The sequence below is a fragment of the Nematostella vectensis genome, chromosome 5 (genome assembly GCF_932526225.1).
Source record: "Nematostella vectensis chromosome 5, jaNemVect1.1, whole genome shotgun sequence".
In the NCBI taxonomy this organism is placed as follows: Eukaryota; Metazoa; Cnidaria; class Anthozoa; order Actiniaria; family Edwardsiidae; genus Nematostella; species Nematostella vectensis.
Window position 1 is genome coordinate 3,502,840 of NC_064038.1, and position 21,688 is coordinate 3,524,527.

At 36.5% G+C, this 21,688-nt stretch overlaps 1 protein-coding gene and 1 long non-coding RNA gene across 8 annotated transcripts; one reads left to right on the plus strand and one right to left on the minus strand.

The window, feature by feature from the left end:
• Nucleotides 1-1,153: 1,153 nt before the first annotated feature.
• On the plus strand, nucleotides 1,154-21,476 carry LOC5517794 (glycine receptor subunit alpha-2). 7 transcript variants are annotated; one of them, XM_032362283.2, is made up of 9 exons: nucleotides 1,154-1,194; nucleotides 3,114-3,189; nucleotides 14,359-14,471; nucleotides 16,591-16,661; nucleotides 17,006-17,241; nucleotides 18,007-18,089; nucleotides 18,564-18,695; nucleotides 19,523-19,911; nucleotides 20,823-21,476. In XM_032362283.2, the coding sequence occupies exons 2-9, from the start codon at nucleotides 3,116-3,118 to the stop codon at nucleotides 21,081-21,083; spliced, it is 1,359 nt and encodes a 452-aa protein (XP_032218174.1). In that variant the 5' UTR covers nucleotides 1,154-1,194; nucleotides 3,114-3,115; the 3' UTR covers nucleotides 21,084-21,476. The 7 variants fall into 7 exon arrangements, with proteins under 7 accessions (XP_032218174.1, XP_032218173.1, XP_048583665.1 ...); XM_032362282.2 differs by lacking the exon at nucleotides 1,154-1,194 and having other exon boundaries at nucleotides 2,921-3,189; XM_048727708.1 differs by lacking the exon at nucleotides 1,154-1,194 and having other exon boundaries at nucleotides 2,922-3,189; nucleotides 14,331-14,471; nucleotides 20,823-21,475.
• Nucleotides 16,565-19,526, minus strand: LOC116601468. The gene is made up of 3 exons (XR_004290040.2): nucleotides 19,369-19,526; nucleotides 17,147-17,179; nucleotides 16,565-16,674 (listed from the first exon to the last, which is right to left on the minus strand). It is a non-coding gene; the product is annotated as an uncharacterized LOC116601468 (long non-coding RNA).
• Nucleotides 21,477-21,688: the final 212 nt, after the last annotated feature.

Sequence of the window (21,688 nt, forward strand, 5' to 3'; positions counted from 1 at the left end):
CTTCACGCTTTTGACTGAAAAGAAGAAAATATTGTATGCATAGACGATGACTGGAAGCGATTTGATTATCTCCTTAATATAGCACCCGCATAAGGCGCAGCCCACTTTTTGGCCGCCAGGAAGGGTGCGCGCGCACCCTGCGGACCCCCTGTGTACGCGCCTGCGCATCGTTGGGGATTTGGGATCAACGAAACATTTCTCAATTCTCCAATATCTTTTTCTGTTTGTACGTATTGCAAACTTTGTAACAAAAAGCATATTGAATGCCTTTGTTTTTTAAATAAGACAACCTCTGTATTTAAGAAGTTTTTACTTTTTTGCAATTATTACAATGTAACTTGCCCTTAGAGATTACCTTAGAGACATCGCATTTAGCTCCAGATACCTGCTCTCGCTGTGATACCAGTGTATGGCGGCTGACAGCGAAGACACACCAATAGGCAGATTCCTACAGCCCGTGAAGTAGGCAGAGATCGCCAGATTTGTTTATTCTTTTTTTTATTAGGACCAAAGTTTCAAAATATACTTAAGCTCATCAGCAATAGTGCATATGCAATAAACTAGATTACACCCTAAGTATACTTCACTAATATCAGCGCCAAGCGCGTCAAAGATTGCGGCAAAAAAGAGACCGTCGCTCAAAGTTGTAGAAAAAAGGGAGATTTGAGCAACTCTAAGGCTAAGTTCAAACGTCGAGTTATCCATGAGCCGTGTTCAATGCAAATGCGTGCAAATGATTCAAGTCGATTGTTTCATCTTCATTTGCACGCATTTGCGTTGAATACGGCTCATGGATAATACGACGTTTGAACTTAGCCTTACAGATAAGACGTAATTATATACCAAAATACAAAAGTTATTTCACAGGCTGGTGCTTACATATTAACTAAGTAAATATTTTCGTTTGCGCATCCGTTTTATTGGATCTTAAGGCCAATCACTCACGATTTTTTCTTTCTTATTGAATTAAAATTTGAGCTCGTCATTTGAGTTTCAAAAGTAAAGCAGCAATGCAGGTGAGCGTTTCAAATACTGCTTCTCCTATTTTTCGAGTTTAATGGCTAACAAAACTGGTAAGCTTCCTTATACTAATATTATTATTCAATTGTCCTTAGATTATTTTTTCTATTTCTTTGAAAGGTTGCATAAGTCATCACTCAGTAAAACGAACACAGCTGTTATAAGAAAACAAAGGTGGGGAGCTAAATAATCAACAACTTTTTCGCTCATTCTCGACCCGAGCTATTTTAATAGCTCGGTACTTAAAAGTACCCCAATGATTTGTAGAAGAGGTTTTTTTTCACCCTTCTCATATGGCATGTAAAGGTTCAAGCGTTTGACAAGGATTTACGAATGGGAAATGGCAGTTCTAAGACGGATAATATCTGCTTTACAAATATTTTTTTTGTCAGATTAAATTTGTAAATTTGATAAAAATTGGCAATGCCGTATTTTCCAGATTTTTATCAAATGCATAGTATGGTATTTTTTGTAGTTGACTTTTGCACTGATGCAACGGTTTTTTGTAAAGTACGTTTGTCTTTATTCTTTATTTTCGCGGTCTTAATTTTCAATAACTTTTTTCTCACCACATCTCGTGCGTCTTTCATTTCGCGATCGCGGGGAAAAAGTTGTGGTTTGAATGGAATTTGAAATTCGTGAACTATATTCTTGTATTTTCTTTTTTTTTTAACATTGACGTTAACAAACAACTGAAACCGGACCAATATATCGAAACAAATCCTAACAAAAGTGTAATGTTCTTCGAGCCATTATCGAAAGTATCGTTACATGTCCTAACTAGGAGATCTGAATAATAAGGAGCGTAGCCAGATGCCCTCTTCTAGCAGCCCAAAATACAGTAAATGTATGAGTCATTATTTAAAATACATGAGAACAAAATGCCTTGAAAGGGCCTTTTGGGCCCCCTCCTGTTAAAACTCCTAGCTACGCAGCTGATATAGCAATCTCTGTCATTTTTTTTTTTCTTTATCCATTAAATTTCGTGAGATTAAAGTTTGCAGTCTTTATTTTTCGCGAGACTTTAAGTTCGTGAATTTTTCGGCTGAAAAAACTAACTACGGCCGTGACACCAAAGAAGGATTTGGTGATGCCCTGATCACGCCTTATACAGGTCCGTACCCAGGGGGGAGGGGTGGGGGGTGCCAACGGCCAAAGGTCCACTTTCGGTCCTCAATAGCCGTGCTATTTGTAGACAAAACTATTAAGCATAAGCTAAATCACTCTGGTATATAGCCAAATCCGACAATAAACGTCCCGTGGAGATAATGCAAAAGGATGGTTAGATTTTTATCAGAGAAATCCCTTCCCAACCCCACCCCCACCCCCGGAAATATTAGGTCCACTTTTTCGGATTTGGAAACCCCCAAGAAAAATCCTGGGTACGGGCCTGTTATAGTTATGCCTTCTATTTGCCTTGTTTCGGCATTTTCACAGCCATATCAAGCACAAATTATATCGACGAGAGCCTAACGTTATTTAAGAATGACCGCCTTGTAAGAGACTAGTGTGTCCTTATATATCAGAAGAGAAAATGAATTCAATTTTGAGGAGAAACTTGGAAATAAAAATTTGCCCATATAAGTAGAGTATTACTCTTACGAGAGTGTAGCGAAGGATTTATATTTATTTAGAAAAGGACGCCTTTAAGCCTCTTTTCTACTGAAACCGTTGCTAATTGTTTTTGTTATTTGAAAGATTAACAAATTTCAGAGGCACACGAAAATAGAAAAATAAAAGGCACCTTTTTAGAATAAGAAAATCATCACTCCTTTACATATTGGTTTTCTAGTTTTAACGATTGTTTTTTCAACCGACTATATGGTAGGAATTAAGGTATATTCATCGTTGGAATATTTGTTAATATAAGCGCTGTGGGGAGTTCCACCTGTATAAGGTTTTGCGGATAGCCATCCAGTGTAAACAAAGCCAATACTATGACACTGATACTCCGAAGTCTTACACATAAAACCTATGCAAGTGTTATCTCCGATAATCAAGCTCGCTGAGAGACAACGGATTGCAGTTCGCAAAGGTGTAAAACAAGTGGAAGATTGAAACTAAATGGAACTGTTTTTGAATTTTTGCTACAGCAATGGATAAAAACGCGTCGATGAAAACTCTATTCTTGGTTGTGTGTTGGCTTGTCGTCATCTGCACAAATTCACTGTAAGTATAGTAAGACTTTCAAGAAATTTTGGTTTTTATAACTACAAGCGATTACCAATAAATTGAGCTTGTACTATTTGGCATTGAAAGCTATATCGTAAAAGATAATTTTCTTGTTTAATTTAGATTGATTCATTTTTCAATTATCCTTCCATTCTCTATAAGGGAAAAAGATTAGAAAATGCCTTGTATAATGAAAAGAAAATGAGGAAAGCTGTATATATCCCCCTGTTTTTTACATTTAAATCTCGTCGTATCAAAAACACAAGAATCATCGGTAAATCTTAAATTAATTCAAATGTAGGATGGTCTTAACCTGATTGTTTGATTTTGTATGGGTGCTTGAAAATCCTAATGTTTCATTTCATTAAACCTTGATAACGTTCTCACATCACTTTCTTTTTTAATAAGGTATATAAAAAACACGCGCTTTGCTTTTGAGAAAAAAAAATCATAACACTGAAAAAGATAAGTACCAAATACGAATTATTTATCCACAAAGTGAGTCAAAAGCATACATTTTCTAAATTTATTCCTAGTGGCTATATATGGCAATTGCTATTTTAATCAGATAATGTAAGGGTTGCTGAAATCAATTTCAATGGATTCAATCACCGGACGTCTCGAGTCCCGTCGACCATGAGATATTTATGAGACTGGCCCCACCGTAGTGTAGCATGCTACATGCTGTTTCGCCTCTGCGTGAAATTAGCAACACTAATTATCTTAATCGACTTCACGCTGTCCGACTTTAGTCACCAACCACAAAACACAAATACCAACTCGCCAATGCTTACCAAAAAATGTATAACACGTCTTCTCATTGAAAAGCATAACAAATTGAAGTAAACTTCAATTTCCATAAACCGCCATGGGATTGTCATCTATTTAGAGTCTGAAATACTTTCGTTACCGGCGGATCACTAATTTGCATATCATCAATGCTACAAATGACTTTCCTGTTCGTGAGCAGGTTTATTCAGGTGAATTTCCTTAAATCGTAGCTGGGTCGGCATTTAGCCTCAAATGTTAGTATTATATATTACAAATTTGCAGAATTTTTTGTGCATTATATCTCACCTTCGTTTTCGTGACGAAAGGTTTATTCAGGTGGCTGTCAGGGGCCTGGGACCAGTGGAAATATATACCTTTTTTTTTAAAGAAATAGAAACCCAAAGCCCTTGAACAATATACATTCTGGAGACGGGCGGGAGTTTTTCATGGCCGGAGGTCGAGACATAAAAAGATCCATTAAAAAATTTACAATAAGTAAATATAATATGTGTAAATGTTGAAAATGTCTATGACGCTCTAGAATATTAAAATACTTTATTTATTGAAACAAGAATACTATCATGAAATTATTTGGGTTCTTTGGGAAACTTCCTGAGCCGTATCGGCAAAAGTACTCAAACTATACTCTTTGCCTTGACATTTGCTCCGTTTCTCAATTTATTATTCTAAAAATACACAATTCTCATAATTAGTTTTTAATATTATTTAGTCACCTGGGAAGAGTAAGCAATCCATGGTTTTTAATAGGCTACAATACCCTCGTCTTATATATATGAACACTTTTACTCATTTTACTCATGGGGATGGGGATGTGAACTTTGATGCAAGTAGGTTGAGATATTATTATTTTTTCTCTTCTGTAGACTTTTTTCATAAATTTATGATAAAAGAAAGAAATAAGTAAAAGACGACCTTAATATCCCTCAGTTTCCTGTTTTCTCGATTGCTATTATTTGAAATACACACATTACATGTTTTTCAGCGGTGTTTTAGCACGCACACACGACGCCTCGCTTAAAATGCCACTTCAACTTGACAAAAGTTTGGTTCATCAGTGCGGAACATTACCATTTTTGGTTATATCGATTTACCTACTTATTATGCAAATATTCAAAATGGCCGCGCGGAGTTTGAAACTTGAATTTGTTTTGTTAGCGAGACGTCGCATCGCAAAAATCGACCAAAACAGCAAAATATCCTGCTCTATACCAAGTTTGATATTTGATTGATGAGTTCTTGTGCTCGAAAGTAAAATATCGTTTGGGAAACCTTTTCAAATTGAGCGCTTTTATTGGAGACTGCCGTAAAATCGAACTCTCTTCGTAATGTTTACGTTTAGAAAAAGAGAAATATGAGTGTGATGGACCAAATTCTACGGCTTAGGACCTTGACAGGACTAAACTAGGATAAATGAGGATCATGGCATACTAAAACAATTTTCACCACAAGCCGAAACGAGTGCCCACAGGGTATGGTGAAAGTTGAGAAGAGCGGAGGTTGAATTGTGAGGACGAAAGTGCGAGTCAAGGCCCATTCATTCATTTTTTTATTTTGCACTATTTTGAATAAGATAAAGAATATTTGGATACAGGTAGAAAAAAGGGGAAGTTAACTATTTACGGTACTTAAGAAGAAAAAAAAATTTAAGGTGCGCAGTGACCATAGAAGCATAAGCTTTCGAGATGGTCACTGCCACAGTCAGATTTCGAGGGTCTTACAGGATATTATTATAATATTATTATAATATTATTATTATTATTATTTTTTTTTTTTTTTTTACAATATATAATATATACATAAACAAAATATAATATTTTAGAGTGAGGAAAAGTAAATCTGGCCAGGGTGGATCAATATTAATTCTGATTATTTAATAAATGCAATTTCAGTTGTTCTATGAAGGAATTGTAAGGTAAGGACTTAATGCAATTTGGTATTTTTTCCCAAAATCTAGAAGACATGGCTGTAAATTTAGTTAATCCATAATTGGTTTTGGAAGCTGGCCTAAAGAGATTGCCTTTGGAAGCATATCTGGTATTATGTGAGTGAACTTGAGTGGCAGGCAGGATTAGATTACATAATGGCTTAGGCATAGTATCAGGAAAGTGTTGGAGCTTATAAACAAGAGATGATATCCTTAGATTATGTATGTTATCAAGATTCAGGATCCTAAGCAGTTGGTAATAATTCGATGGACTTTCCCTTTGGGGAGCAAAGAAAATAGAGCGAATGCATTTATTCTGCTTCGTTTTGATAGGGCGAAGCCGTGTTTGGCTTGCCGAGCCCCAGCTCATTATACCATAAGAAATATATGGGTAAATTAAATTATAGTATAGTTGTGTTAAAGTAGTCAGGGGAAGAAAATAACGTAACTTGGAAATGATTCCAAGATTTTTTGCGAGGCATTTATTAACATGATTTAGTTGTGAATTCCATTTGAGATGTTCATCAATAAAGACACCTAAGTATTTTATGTTGTTAGTATTCTTTATACCATATGCTGTTAAGTCAATAGAAACACTTTTTCTGGGGGAGGTGACAGTGATATGATGAGTTTTCTTAAAATTAATGGACAACTTATTAGCGTTACAGTATTTGATGACATTGTCTAATTCACTATTAACAGTGGTTTCTAAATCTTTGGGGTTTTTTGAAGTATAAAATAGATTTGTATCATCTGCAAATATTCTAAATTTCAGTTTCTTAGAAGAGTTGGGGAGATCATTAATATATAAGAGGAATAATAAGGGACCAAGGGTAGATCCTTGAGGAACTCCGCAAGAGATTGGTAGCATAGATGATTCCGCATTGCCAATTTTGACAAACTGATGACGATTAGAGAGATAACTAGAAAACCATTTTGCGGGGGTTCCCCTGACTCCATATTTGTACATTTTAGCTAATAAGATGTCGTGGTTAATAGTATCAAATGCCTTTGAAAAATCTAAGAAAATAGCACATGTAGTCATACCTTGGTCAATAGAAGACTTGAGGGTCTCAACAGTTTCTAATATGGCATGTTCGGTTGAATGGCCTTTCCGAAATCCAAATTGAAATTCAAATAAAATTTTATGTTTTTCAAGAAAAAAAATCAGCTGGTTGTAGATAAGCTTCTCAAGAATCTTGCTAAATGAACAGATTATTGATATTGGTCTATAATTCCCTGGTTCAGTGGCATCCCCACTTTTATATATAGGAGTAACCCTTGAGATTTTGAAAATATCAGGGACTTCACCACTTGCTATAGATTCATTATAAATGGCAGTAAAGGGAGAGGCTAGGATGGATGCTGACAATTTTATAAATTTATTAGGAATAGTAATATATGATTTATTTTCATTAAGAGATGCAAAAAGTAAAAAAACCTGTGCTTCTGAAACTGGAGACATAACAAAAGAAGAAGTTGTAGATTGTTTAATATAGGATGTAGGAGATATGGATTTGTCATCTTTAATTTGGGAAGCTAGATTGGTTCCTACATTTGTAAAAAATTTGTTCAACTGATCAGCAATATCAGAAGGATTGGTAAACGACCTATTTCCTGAAGTAATGCGACTAGGAGCACTTTGCCCCTTTGTTTTCCTTTGTATCAGCTTGCCGATTAATTTCCAGGTAGCTTTGAGGTTGTTTTTACAGCTAATAAATTGAGAATGGAAATATTCCTTTTTACTTTTGTTGAGAAGATGTGATAAAGTATTAGAATATTGCTTGTATGCTATTACTTTTTCTTGGTTTTTGCTAAAAAAGTGACTTCGGTACATTTTTTGCTTGTGCTTTATTGATTTTAAGATGCCATTGGTAATCCATGGTTTACTAAGTTGTCTTTTTTTTGCACGAGAGGCAATTTTCATTGGTGCATGTTTATCGATAACAGAATGGATGGCATGAATTGTGTCTTCAGTTTTTTCATTTAATGTTTTAGTTGATTGGTGAAGGGAATTCCAATCAAGCTGGTTCATATCATACAAGAAATTTTCACTATTAAATTTAGAAAAATCTCTAAAACTTTGCTGTTCACAAGTTTTCTTGAGATGGGACTTAAAGGTGCAGAAAATGGGCAGATGGTCAGAGATATCAACTGTGAGAATACCAGGAGTGACATGGGAAATGGGACAATTAGTGTAGATATGATCAATCAGTGTGGCAGTGTGACTGGTTATACGAGTAGGCTTAGTTATAATTGGCATTAAGCCATTAGAGAAAAGCATATCGAGGTATTCATCAGTCTGGAAATGGGAATTAGCTTTCAAAAAATCTATATTTATATCGCCACACAGGAATAAGTCAACTTTGTTTGGGTCAATAGATTTGATTATGTTATCTAACTGAATTGTAAATTCATTAAGATTATCTGTGGGATGTCTATAAATACAACCTACAATAATATTTTTCTTATTTTTCCCATTTTCAATCTCACACCAAGTTGATTCAACTAAATCCATGTCAAGTTTTATATCTTCACGGGGTATAGCATTTAAAGAATTGTTAATATATAAGGCAGAGCCACCAGCATTGGTTTTAGAGTCATTGTGAAAAAAATTGTAATTTTTAAAATTTATCAACGTCTATACAACAGGGAAAAATCGCCGAAGAATAGGTATGAAAATTTGTGTCAACATTTAGCCGAAAAGCATTTTACCCTACCCTTGTCTCTCGGGGGTTCGCTTCTTATCATTCTTTAGCTAAATGTCTTGCCCTGCGACCACCACAACAACATAGGGGGGGGGGGGGCACTCTAGCTGTAAACATGACTGTTGGTTTCGACAGATACGAACATTTTATGCCCCCAAAAGAACGGAACCGCGCCACCCCTAAGAATATACCTGCATCTGAACTCTATACCCAAAACTCCACCAAGAATAGATAGCCCCCCCCCCCTTCCCCCCAAAAAAGTAACCCAAATCTGAGTTCTATTCGTAAAACATACAAAAGCTTGAAACTTGCCAGTCCCGTAAAAAAGTTTTAGAAGGAAAATTTGCTTATCAAATTTAATTTATTTTTATTCCCTTTTATAAAAAAAAACCTCTATCCTCCTCACCTCCAAGGCCCTAGTCATAAAACCCGGTTGAATTTTACTTCCTTGTCTTCGCACCTTGTGTGAGCACACCACATGTGACATGCCCTCAGTCATCACAACCTCACTCCCCTTACCATGCATTTCTCAACCTTTAATTTTACACTCTATGCCTTTTCCTATTTGTCTGCACACACCATAAAATAGCCCTCATTGAGTAAGCGCATTACATAGCCACTCAAACCAGTGCCCCCCCTAAAATCTAATGCTAGAGGGGCATAAGATAAGAACTGATAAGAACTTTTTGATGAATTAGCCCCCCCTACTCATCCTCAAAAATACCCAAACCTGAGTTCTATACATAAAATATACCAAGCATAGAAACTTACCTCCCAAATAAATAACCAAACCTAAATTCTATAGCCCAAGCATACAAAATCTTGCTATAAGGGAGCTTCAACTCTCAGATTTGCTTATTAAATAAAATCAATTTTATTCCATTTTCATAAAAAAGACAACAAACAAACTCTGTGCAATAGGCACTGAGATAAAAAAATGCTCCTGAAGTATCACCAAATATAAATATTTATTTTCCATACAGTATGATATCTATGACTGCACAATCATACTCCTAGAATCTCCAAGGCCTAGTAATCAAACCTGGTACAAGAGGGGTAAAAAGAAGGGCATAATGTGCTAAAATAAGCATTTGCAATAAGAACTTTTTGTCAAATTAGCCCCCCCCCCCCCAAAAAAAAAATACCCAAACCTGAGTTCTATACATAAAATATACCAAGCATAGAAACTTACCTCCCAAATAAATAACCAAACCTAAATTCTATAGCCCAAGCATACAAAATCTTGCTATAAGGGAGCTTCAACTCTCAGATTTGCTTATTAAATAAAATCAATTTTATTCCATTTTTATAAAAAAGACAACAAACAAACTCTGTGCAATAGGCACTGAGATAAAAAATGCTCCTGAAGTATCACCAAATATAAATATTTATTTTCCATACAGTATGATATCTATGACTGCACAATCATACTCCTAGAATCTTCAAGGCCTAGTAATCAAACCTGGTACAAGAGGGGTAAAAAGAAGGGCATAATATGCTAAAATAAGCATTTGCGATAAGGACTTTTTGTCAAATTAGCCCCCCCCCAAAAAAAAAAATTTACCCAAACCTGAGTTCTATACATAAAATATACCAAGTATAGAAACTTACCTCCCAAACAATTACTCAAACCTATATACCCCAAACATATAAATTCTTAATATCACTATAGTTTTAAAGGGGAGCTTCAACACTCAGACTTGCCTATCAAATCAAATTAATTTAATTCCCTTTTTATAAAAAAAAAGACTCTTTGCGCATATAATAGAAACTGGCGAGAAAAAATAAGCCTGAAGTATCACCAGATATGAATAGATATTTTCCATATGATATCTGCTCTAGTGAAGCTTGGAGCCTCTGGTACCCAGGGTATGACTATACTCCCATTCTCCTATCATCTCCAAGCCTAGTAATCAAACATGGTACAAGTTTACTTCATCTTCACAACCTGTGTCAGCACCCCCAATTAGACATACCCTTTGTCACCACCCCTTTGCCCTTACCATGCCTTTTCCTCACCCTAGTTTACACTTTATGCCTTTTTCCATTTGTCTGCACACACAATGAAATACACCCTCAATGGCTCTAACTTGGTGTTAGAACCTGTGTATTAAGCACGATTTGTGTCACAAAACTTCCTTTTTTTTAATAAAATGAATCATGATGAAAACAGAGCTGGATACAATGAAGTCCTTTGGGGATGGTTCTGACACTGAGGTATACATACACCCCTCATTGAATAAGCACATTACATAGCCCCTCAAACAAGTGCCCCCTCTAGAATCCATTTATAAAAAAAGCCATAATGTGAGCATTTGTGGTAAGGACTTTTTTTTACAACGAGTAATAGCAAAGTAATGCAGCAATGAATAATGACTGCCATCCCTGAGATTTACTGATCATAGCAAATCTATTTATTCCAGGATCAAATATAAACATTTAAACAGTACTTTCATGTAGTGTCTTTAAATTGCATACAATAAACAGTGACTCGCGGCCAATCTGTATACGATTTAGCTTCATTTTTTTTTAATGAGACTCGCTGCCATTCTGTATAAGATTCATTTTAGTTTCAATATCCCAGCTAAATTTTTTCTTGGAGTGTCTTCATTCCGAGTGCGAAAGCAAGATAAATCCAGGGAAATTTTGTGCATTTGTATGACTTGATGAAACGTACAACTAGATAATTGGTGATCAATGTTATAGCCTGCTAGCAGTGGCTTACCCTTCCGCGTTCATTACAGTACGATTCGGTGAAGTCGTAAAAATAACCCTGCAAATGAGGTCTGTTGCCGATGAGAAACAACACAAATAGGGTATATATGACGCACTGAGTCGGTGAAATCCCTGCTTAAACAGATAAGAAGAAATCACTGCTAGCAAAGAGTTAAAAAGCGGCGTTCAACATGATTTTCCCGATTCAACGGAACCGCCATTTTGTTTTCCCACTCTGAGTTGAGGCGTGTCCGCGTGAGACTGGGCATAGTAATACTCATCTCTGATTGGTTAATCAGATTGTTTATCAAATATAACCAAAAATGGTAATGTTCCGCACTGTTCATTACGCTAAAATCACAAAGGAAGTGTCGGCTTTTAAAATATATAATAACAAATAATTACTGCTTTGTCAGCCAATAGCAATAGGGTTCGTCGCATTTTCACTCACGCATCTTTTAACTTCTCAGTGATACGATTATGTTGGGTTTATTTCGAGCAATTAGAGTGTGAAATATTAGAGGGCACGAATCTCAATTACTCTTACTTTCCTCTAAAGTGGAAGAGTTTTTCTTCATTAGGCAAAAAAAGCTCATGTTCTCTTGTAGTTTTTAGTTATGTTGGATTATATAAATTTTCAAAGCAGGAAGTTTTCAAACGAAGGATGAAAATACTGTTTGGAATACTGTGGTTAGTTAAGAAGCACTTTTCGCTCCCCGTCAGTAATGTTTTGGGCCGCAGTACCATTTTGACGTCTTGCTCCCAACGATGACCGAAGTATTTAGCAAAGAAACACCATCTCGATGCATCCTGGCCTTCACGGTTATTGGATTTGTTTTCTTAGCTAATGCAAGGTAAGAAGTTTCCTCAGCTTAATCATAACAAGTTTTAAAGGATACAGGGTGAGATTTTAGAAATTTTTTTATTGTGACTAGAAGGAATTATAACAAGTTTACTAACGTATCTATAAAATGCAAGAATATCGTCAAACCCTTTATTTTTCCATTTTTATAAAAAATAACTAAAATTAAAGTGAAACATAACATGGGTAGAAACAAATAAAGAATTTAGTTTCCAATTACCGAAATTTCCAATTACCTACCCATTTCTCAACTTGCAAAAAGATGGGACATCTTTTTCTTACGTATTTGTCGAGTTAAAGCGTGCTTATGCAAGAGAATGAAAAAAAAAACAGTGTTCATTGCCTAAACAGGCGTTATTGAATGTTAATTTTGAATAAAACAAAATTTATTCGTTTGGCGATTTGAAACGCTCACAATTATTAAATATTGTTAACCATCATAACAAAGATCTTCGCGATTTAAATGGTTTAAAACCGCATTGTCACCAGTTTACTTCCGGTCGATTGCGTAACAATATCCGATGATTTTTAACGGAAAACGCGAAAAATATTTCAAAATATTAAAAACAGTGTGTTTATTGGAAGTTTCTTTGAGGATGTGATTGATAATTTAGAGCGGATGGCCTGTTTAATATCTCGTATTTTAAAAGATTCTTTTGTCTTTTAACGGTTGAGGTTTCCGTCGGACCTCCGGAAGTAAACTGGCGACAATGCGGTTTTAAACCATTTAAATCGCGAAGATCTTTGTTATGATGGTTAACAATATTTAATAATTGTGAGCGTTTCAAATCGCCATAATCGATCGGCTATAATTTTCATCATCAATAAACCTCAAGTGCGAATGAGATGAATTCATGATGAGGTTTCTATAATAAGTACCTTTTCTAAAAAAACAGATAGTAAATTAGGACGTAGATACAAAATGCATAGAAAAGAATATATGAAAGTATTATTTCCCTTTTCGCTGAAAGACAAATACCATTTTACGTTTGTCGCTGACATCCGCAATGTTTGTGTACTGATGACGACCTCTCTTTTGACCCGTCCGCACCAGTCCCCTCTCTGTCTGACCACCTGGAACACGTGTTTGCAAACCGAGAATAGTGCAAAAACTGCTACCAAAGTACGACAATACATGGAAATGAGCTTATTTTCCCTTGCAATGTATTGAATAAAGTTAGATAGAAAAATGACATATGCCTTAAATATAAACAAAATGCACAAAATGCTTCCGGAGATTGAAACATAGTCTATCTTTATTTTTTCGGTGAGATATGCTATAATGCAATTTCATTTTAGAAACATTACAAAAAGTTAACAAACATGAACTTAAAACTTTAACTTAAGCGAATTAATGTTGGAAATAGCCTTCGTAAACAACGTTTTTAAAAGGATAGTTAGATAGCGATTTTTGTCCCCACATTTTGTGGCAATCTTTAATCTCATCCAAGGGCAATAAAACAGCAACATGTACTAGTAAATGTGCTTTGTTTGATTTTTTTTCAAGCTAGGGGCTCCCGTGTTATTTCGAAACAGTTTTTATCTCCTAGCCAGGCGCCTAACCAGGATTTGCTGGTAGAAAGGTATAGATAATTTGTCTTAAAATGGGGAAAAATTGGTGATTCTTTAATAAGAAATTCCTTATTTTGGCTCTTCCATGGGGCGTGCGCACGAAGCGAAAGCTGGCAAACTTTCTACTAAACTTTCTAATGGCTACGTTAGACCAGGGACTCTTATTAAGTGTAAAGGCCTGGCTAGACATTCAAACATGTTTGTCAAACATTGAAATCGAACGCTCGCGCGAGTATGTTTGGCGAAGTGGCTATACACAAAAACATTTTCATAAAAAAGCGCGCGCACTTTTTCCGTTATGATTGCGCGAGAGATTAAAGTGGCGCAATGGGAATTTCAAGCGGTGATTGGATAAAATCACAAAGCGCGCGCAATGTTTTGTGTGATGAGGGGCTAAAAGACAAAACATTTGCGTTCAACGCAAATGTTTGATGAAAATGTTTTGAGCTCGTTCAAACATCTGTACGTGTTGTGGAAGCCAATTGAGTGCCATGTTTCGTGGGTGGCTAAACGTACAAACATTTGCGTCAAACGCAATGTTTGACAAACATGTTTGAATGTTTAGCCAGGCCTTAAGTGACCTGTCTCTACAGCGCCGAGTCGTGTGTCCAGGATCATAATGGCGGCTACGGACCAAATGTTACGACTGTCGTAAGGTCTCTACTTAGCCAAAAGGACAACAAGCTTTGTAGACCCTACACTACAGGTCAGTGTCCGGTATCCCCACCAATACACATTACTGATACATATTACTGATACACATTACTGGTTCACATTACTGATACACATTACTGGTTCACATTACTGATACACATTACCAATACACATTACCAATACACATTACTGATACACATTACTAATACACATTATTACATTATTGATACACATTACCAATACACATTACTGGTACACATTACTGGTACACATTACTTATACACATTACTGATACACATTACTGATACACATTACTGGTACAAATTACTGGTACACATTACTGATACACATTACTGATACACATTACTGGTACAAATTACTGGTACACATTACTGATACACAGTACTGATACCCATTATCAATATACATTCGCGATACACATTACTGATACACATTACTAATACACATTACTGATACACATTACCAATACACATTACCAATACACATTACCAATACACATTACTGATACACATTACTGATACACATTACCAATACAAATTACCAATACACATTACTGATACACATTACCAATACACATTACTGGAACACATTACTGATACACATTACTGGCACACATTACTGATACACATTACTGATACAAATTACTGATACACATTATTTATACACATTACTGGTACAAATTACTGGTACACATTACCGGTACACATTACTGATACACAATACCGATACATATTACAAATACACAATACCAATACACATTACTGATACACATTACTAATACACATTACTGGTACACATTACTGATACACATTACTGGTACACATTACTGAAACACATTACTGATACATATTACTGATACACATTACTGGTTCACATTACTGATACACATTACTGGTTCACATTACTGATACACATTACCAATACACATTACTGATACACATTACTAATACACATTACTGATACACATTACCAATGCACATTACTGGTACACATTACTTATACACATTACTGATACACATTACTGATACACATTACTGGTACAAATTACTGGTACACATTACTTATACACATTACTGATACACATTACTGGTACAAATTACTGGTACACATTACTGATACACATTACTGGTACAAATTACTGGTACTCATTATCAATACACATTACTGATACACATTACTGATACACATTACTAATACAAATTACCAATACACATTACCATCACACATTACTGATACACATTACTAATACAAATTACCAATACGTATTACTGATACACATTACCAATACACATTACTGGAACACATTACCGATACACATTACTCATACACATTACTAATACACATTACCAATACCCATGACTGATACACATTACCAATGCACATTACTGTTACACATTACCAATACGCATTACTGATACAGACAACTGATACACATTACCAATACACATTACTAATACACATTACCAATACACATTACTTATACACATTACCAATACACATTACCAATACCCATGACTGATACACATTACCAATGCACATTACTGTTACACATTACCAATACGCATTACTGATACAGACAACTGATACACATTACCAATACACATTACTAATACACATTACCAATACACATTACTTATACACATTACCAATACACATTACCAATACACACTACTGATACACATTATAATACACATTACTGTTACACATTACCAATACGCATTACTGATACAGACAACTGATACACATTACCAATACACATTACTAATACACATTACCAATACACATTACTTATACACATTACCAATACACATTACCAATACACACTACTGATACACATTATAATACACATTACTGATACACATTAGCAATACACATTACTGATACACATAACTGATACACATTACCAATACACATTACTAATACACATTACCAATACACATTACTAATACACATTACCAATACACATTACTGATACACATTACAAATACACATTACTAATACACATTACAAATACATATTACTAATACACATTACTGATATACGTTACCAATACACATTATTGATACACATTACCAATACACATTAACAATACACATTACTGATACACATTACTAATGCACATTATTAAAAAAAAACATTTCTTGTTTTAGATAACGCGCCGGTGCTGGTAACAACCGAGTTGAATCTTGTATCGATCAGTCAGTTTCGGGAAGCAGACATGGTAAAAATAACATCTACAATATAAGACAACGACAACCATCAGTATCATTAACAACGCAGAACAACCATCTACTATTATCAAGAAAGTTAAGCAAAAATTGTTTTTGTTTTGTCAAAAGCAAAAATCCATAAATAGAAACTAATTAACTCCTAATTTGGAATAGCTACAAGGTTTTTGTCAAGGCGGTCGTGCCGCGGGGACTCCGTAAACTTTATGATGTATTCAAAATAGAACCGTAAAAGAAAGCCGTATTTATGACAATCTTTAGTCAAGTTTTCCGATATTAGACCCCCAAAACGACAGCGTTTTATACATATGGTGAGAACAGCCCTTATTTTTTCCAGGAGTTTACCGCAGAAATGTACTTCCGCCAAGCCTGGCACGACCCAAGGCTAGCCTTTGGCGTAACCATGGGCAACAGCACTGTCCCTGTCATTACCTTATATGGAGACTTGAGTGACAGTCTATGGCAACCGGATACTTACTTTGAAAACGAGGTCCAAGGGAAAATTCATGAGCTGACGATAAAAAACAAATATATGCGTGTATATAGTGACGGTAGAGTCATGACAAGTTTAAGGTAACAGACCTGCCCTCCCCTCCCCTCCCCCACAAATACAATGCATGGTGACTGGAAGGTCACGTCAATTTTAGTAATCAAACTATTCCATAGCGTATGAAAAAAAGATGATAAAATTAATCAAATATGTATTTTTTTGGTTTTGAAATCACTGAAAGCTTTTTATTAATCCATATAACACCAGATGTTTTTTTATACGACTATCATATTTATTCGTTTAGACGCTATGTCGTTTATTTGAGAAAGGAATACGTCAGAGATAAGAGAAAAGAGATAATTTTCGTTGCGACGCGCGCTAACGGGAACACCCTGACAGGTTAAGCGAGGAAGGCCCGCAAGGAGGCGAAAAACGCATTTATTGGTTGTCACAACGAAATCCCCTTACGCCGAAATGCGCCTTGCTTTCCGACGCGCTATCCGAACCTGTCTAAATTACTAAACGTAGCTTGACCGAAAAAAAAAACACGGATAGCACGTCGCAGAGCAAGGCGCCTTTCAGCGGAAATCAAAGGGATTTTTTTGTTTAGAATTCAGCCTAACAAATTCCGTTCTTCCTTTCCTTGATGAACTTCGTTAGCCAACCAGTATAGAAAAGATGCTATACTTCCCACATTGTAGACATTCTTTCGCATTTAATGGTCTATCTCCTTAGAAGCTTTTTCTTATTGGCCAGGGTGGTCAACGAGGGTACAAAACTGCTTTGAATACTGTTTATTCTTACCAATCATTTACAAATCTCAGACACGCTTTTCATGTCTTTATCAGGGTGACTCTATCATGCTCATGCGCAATGGACTTCCGCAAATTTCCAATGGATAAGCAAAACTGCGGTATATCATTCGCGAGCTGTAAGTATAAATACCCTTAGTATATAAAACTCGGGAACCTCGCAAGAACAAGCGATTTGATTGGTTGAGAAACTCGGGATAAAATGCAATATACACCTCCTAGGGGTGTATATTTTCCTGTGCCCCGAAATTAAGCAAAAGGGCGGGCGCAACAGCCGATTTGCAAGTGTTTCGGAAAAGAAAATTGCTCTAAAGCTCGTTTTATATACTAAAACAATTATACCTTGATCCCTCGGCTCTTAGTAGATATTTCGCCACTATCCACCTCAATGGAAATGGTATAATTATTAATTAGTATATATAGTCCAGTGAAGCGAGTTGCTATATAATGACATGATGATCATAACATGTGTGTAGCGATAAACTGCAATAAAACGTTTCGGCGAAACGACCAAGGATGTCGGCGAGCCACACGCAATTACCTGGTTACAATGTCGAAAATTGTCTTAAATATATTTTCTTCTCTACATGTAGATGGTTACACCACGGCAGATATTGTCTACCAGTGGGCAGACGAGCGAGTCACGTGGGCCCACGACCAGGAAATCGCACAGTTCGTTCTAGAGAAGATCGAGACGGAGAATCTAACGAGAAGATACATTACAGGTAAGTGCATTCAAGGCTTCTGGATGCATCTCTATTAAGGATTTTACAGGCTCGAGAAACTGGCAAATTGTGTTCCCCTTACCCTAAGTTCAACGTCGTATTATCCACGAGCCGTATTCTATGCAGGCAAATATATCAAGTTACACACGAGCCGTATTCTATGCAGGCAAATGAATCAAGTTATCCATGAGCTGTATTCAATTCATGGAAATGTTTCAAGTTATCCATTAGCCGTATTCAATTCATGCAAATGATTCAAGTTATTCATGAGCCGCATTCAATGTATGCTAATGATTCAAGTCAATTGTTTCTTCTCATTGCATGATAACGCTTATTTTTTTGCGTGATAGTATCACTCTGAGGAATGTTTGTCTCAGCATTGTCTCTTGTCAGCAGTCTCTTGCTTGCCATAAATATATGATATATATATGATAAATATATGATATATGATATCACGCACAAGATACTCAAGATATCAGCCCCATGCTAGGGAGGGGTGAGAAATTCTGCTCTAGTTAGCTGGGAACATTTTAAATAACCCTGGCTACCAGAAGCTCGATCTTCACTTGTTTACTGTCGTAGCCAAGACCGGCGTGACAGTAAACGAGTGAAGCATGAGCCTCTGGTACCAGGGTAATTTTAAAGCGTAGTGCAAGACTGATCTAAAGCCTACGTTGGCGGCCAGGTAACCAGGTGTCCGCAAAGCTTTGATAGACGATAGGCTCCATTCCGTACAGTTCTGGTACAGTTATTTTACAGTCCTCGGGCTCTTCATCTATAACTAAAGTCACTGATTGCTCTTCGTTACCATCATGTTTCTTTCTCAGGTGATTTCTCCGCACTTGGAATAAGACTTCGCCTTAACCGAAGGCTCGGTCACTACCTCACACGAGTCTACGTACCCGCCGTATTAATCGTCATGCTCTCGTGGCTTTCCTTCTACCTCGACAGGCATTCGGCTCCTGCTCGGGTTTCTCTCGGGATCACTACGGTTCTCACCATGACAACACTTTTGATTGGCATCGGTCAAGGATCGTTACCGGTCGTGTCATACGTAAAAGCACTTGATTGGTATCTGTTTGTGTCGTATTGTATGGTGTTTGGCGCGTTCGCTGAGTACGCTGTTATCAACCATCGGGATAAGTCGTACTTCCTGAAGCTTCGTAGACGATCTAGGATGCACAATGTGAAGCATAATGGCTGCTCCGTGGATAAGGTCAGTTGAATTGTCAAGCAGAATGCCAACCCCCCCCCCCTCCCCCATTTTCCCCCAAACGAATAAAAAAAAGGGAAAATTCAATCGACATGGTGAAAAATTTGCCAACCTAGTGAGCTTTTTACGAAGACCTGCCTAATGTGCCAACATGCCGAGAGAGATCATTAATCGCCAGGTCTGTTACATGGGGTGTAAAATAAAGCATTTTGCATATTTGCCAGGGTGTCGTTCTTGTCAATCAGAGTTTCTTTTCTCGATTCTGCTCGTTAATGAGCAGCCTTTCTGATGGTCATAACATTGGCCTTCCAAAATCTTCCCATAACCCTTTGCGACGCGCGCCGTAGACCGAGGATAAAACGATTTTTGCTTTCTTGTTTAGAATAGGGGACTTGCGCTCAGGCTAAGTTAAAACGTCGTATTACCCATGAGCCTTATTCAATGCAAATGCATGCAAATGAACCAAGTCGATTGTATAATCGTCATTTGCTTGTATTTGCATTAAATACGGCTCATGGATAATACAACGTTTGAACTTAGCCTTAGAGATCACATGAATTTTTGGGTGTCAAACTCGCGCGCGCTCAGGCTTTTAGCACGCAAAATAGCAACAAAAAAAGCAAATTATTTCGCACTGACGAATAAAAGGCTTAATATTCATTTTCGCCGTTCTTCGGCGAGGCGGGCGCAGTCAATTTTGTGTTCATTTTGGTTTGAATTTGCCACCCAAAATGTTACGTGATCGAAGTTCCCTATTTTGACTCCTGACCTCGGTTTCAAGCGCGCGTCGCCAAGAGCTGTATGGGAAGATTTGGGAAGGCGGCGTCGCCATATAAGCGAGACGCAAAGAATTATGGGAAGCATACCGATCTATCTATTGCTATGATGATGGATTTCTGTTTCTTTTTTTTAAGATAACTGTAGAGGAAGTGAACAACACATCTGACATGCTCTATCACTGTATGGAGGCTCAAGGGAATAAGATAGTTACCGAGACTCTGGAACTTAGCGAACCGCTGACCCGTAAAGTGAACAAAACCTGCCTGGACTGGCTGAAGAGTACATTTCTTGACCCACCGGGTCTAATTGATGAATGGTCTAAGAAGCTATTTCCACTTATATTCACCTTGTTTAACTTTTTCTATTGGATTTATTACCTGGTTATTTGTAAATGAAAGTTAAATATATCGGTATAGGACACTTCAAATAATTTTGGATGGTGGTTCAAGGAAAATTATGCATCGAAATTTTACGATAAGTTATAATACGAAATCAGACCAGACTAAATACCATTATTCCTATTAAGGTATCATGTAAAATGGATAATCAGTTTATCTTGGAAACCGCTTCGAGTAGGATGACGGATCCAAGATTCCAGGAAAATGTTGAATGTCATGGAAATTTCAGAAATTTCGATTCAAGGTAACTTTATGAAACAGGAGCTTTCTTAATTGCTACAATGCTTTAAAATATATCTTGAATATCCATCTATATTTTCTTCATACATTGTATTGCTTACAAATAAACTTACGAATAAAAAAAACACTTGGCGTTTGCCTGCGGCGATTCTCAACCCTTTTCCTTCACGCGTCACCTAAATGGTCGTGGCTTGCACTGAAATAAAGTGGGGGTCACATTCTCTTTTTTAATCATTTCTTGCTCACTTTGTGGTTCGTCCCACTGGCGGGCAGCTTCTTGTGTACAGGAACCAGTCTCCTTTAGAAAATGGCGCTTGTCTAGAGGAAGAAAATTAAAATCCTGCAAGACTATTTTTTATAAA

Coding starts and splice junctions, on each gene's coding strand:
- LOC5517794 (XM_001637690.3), top strand. CDS start 12,100: ATGACCGAAGTATTTAGCAAAGAAACACCATCTCGATGCATCCTGGCC. Junction 17,242..18,006: donor AGAGTCATGACAAGTTTAAG/GTAACAGACCTG, acceptor TGTCTTTATCAG/GGTGACTCTATCATGCTCAT. Junction 18,696..19,522: donor AACGAGAAGATACATTACAG/GTAAGTGCATTC, acceptor TTTCTTTCTCAG/GTGATTTCTCCGCACTTGGA.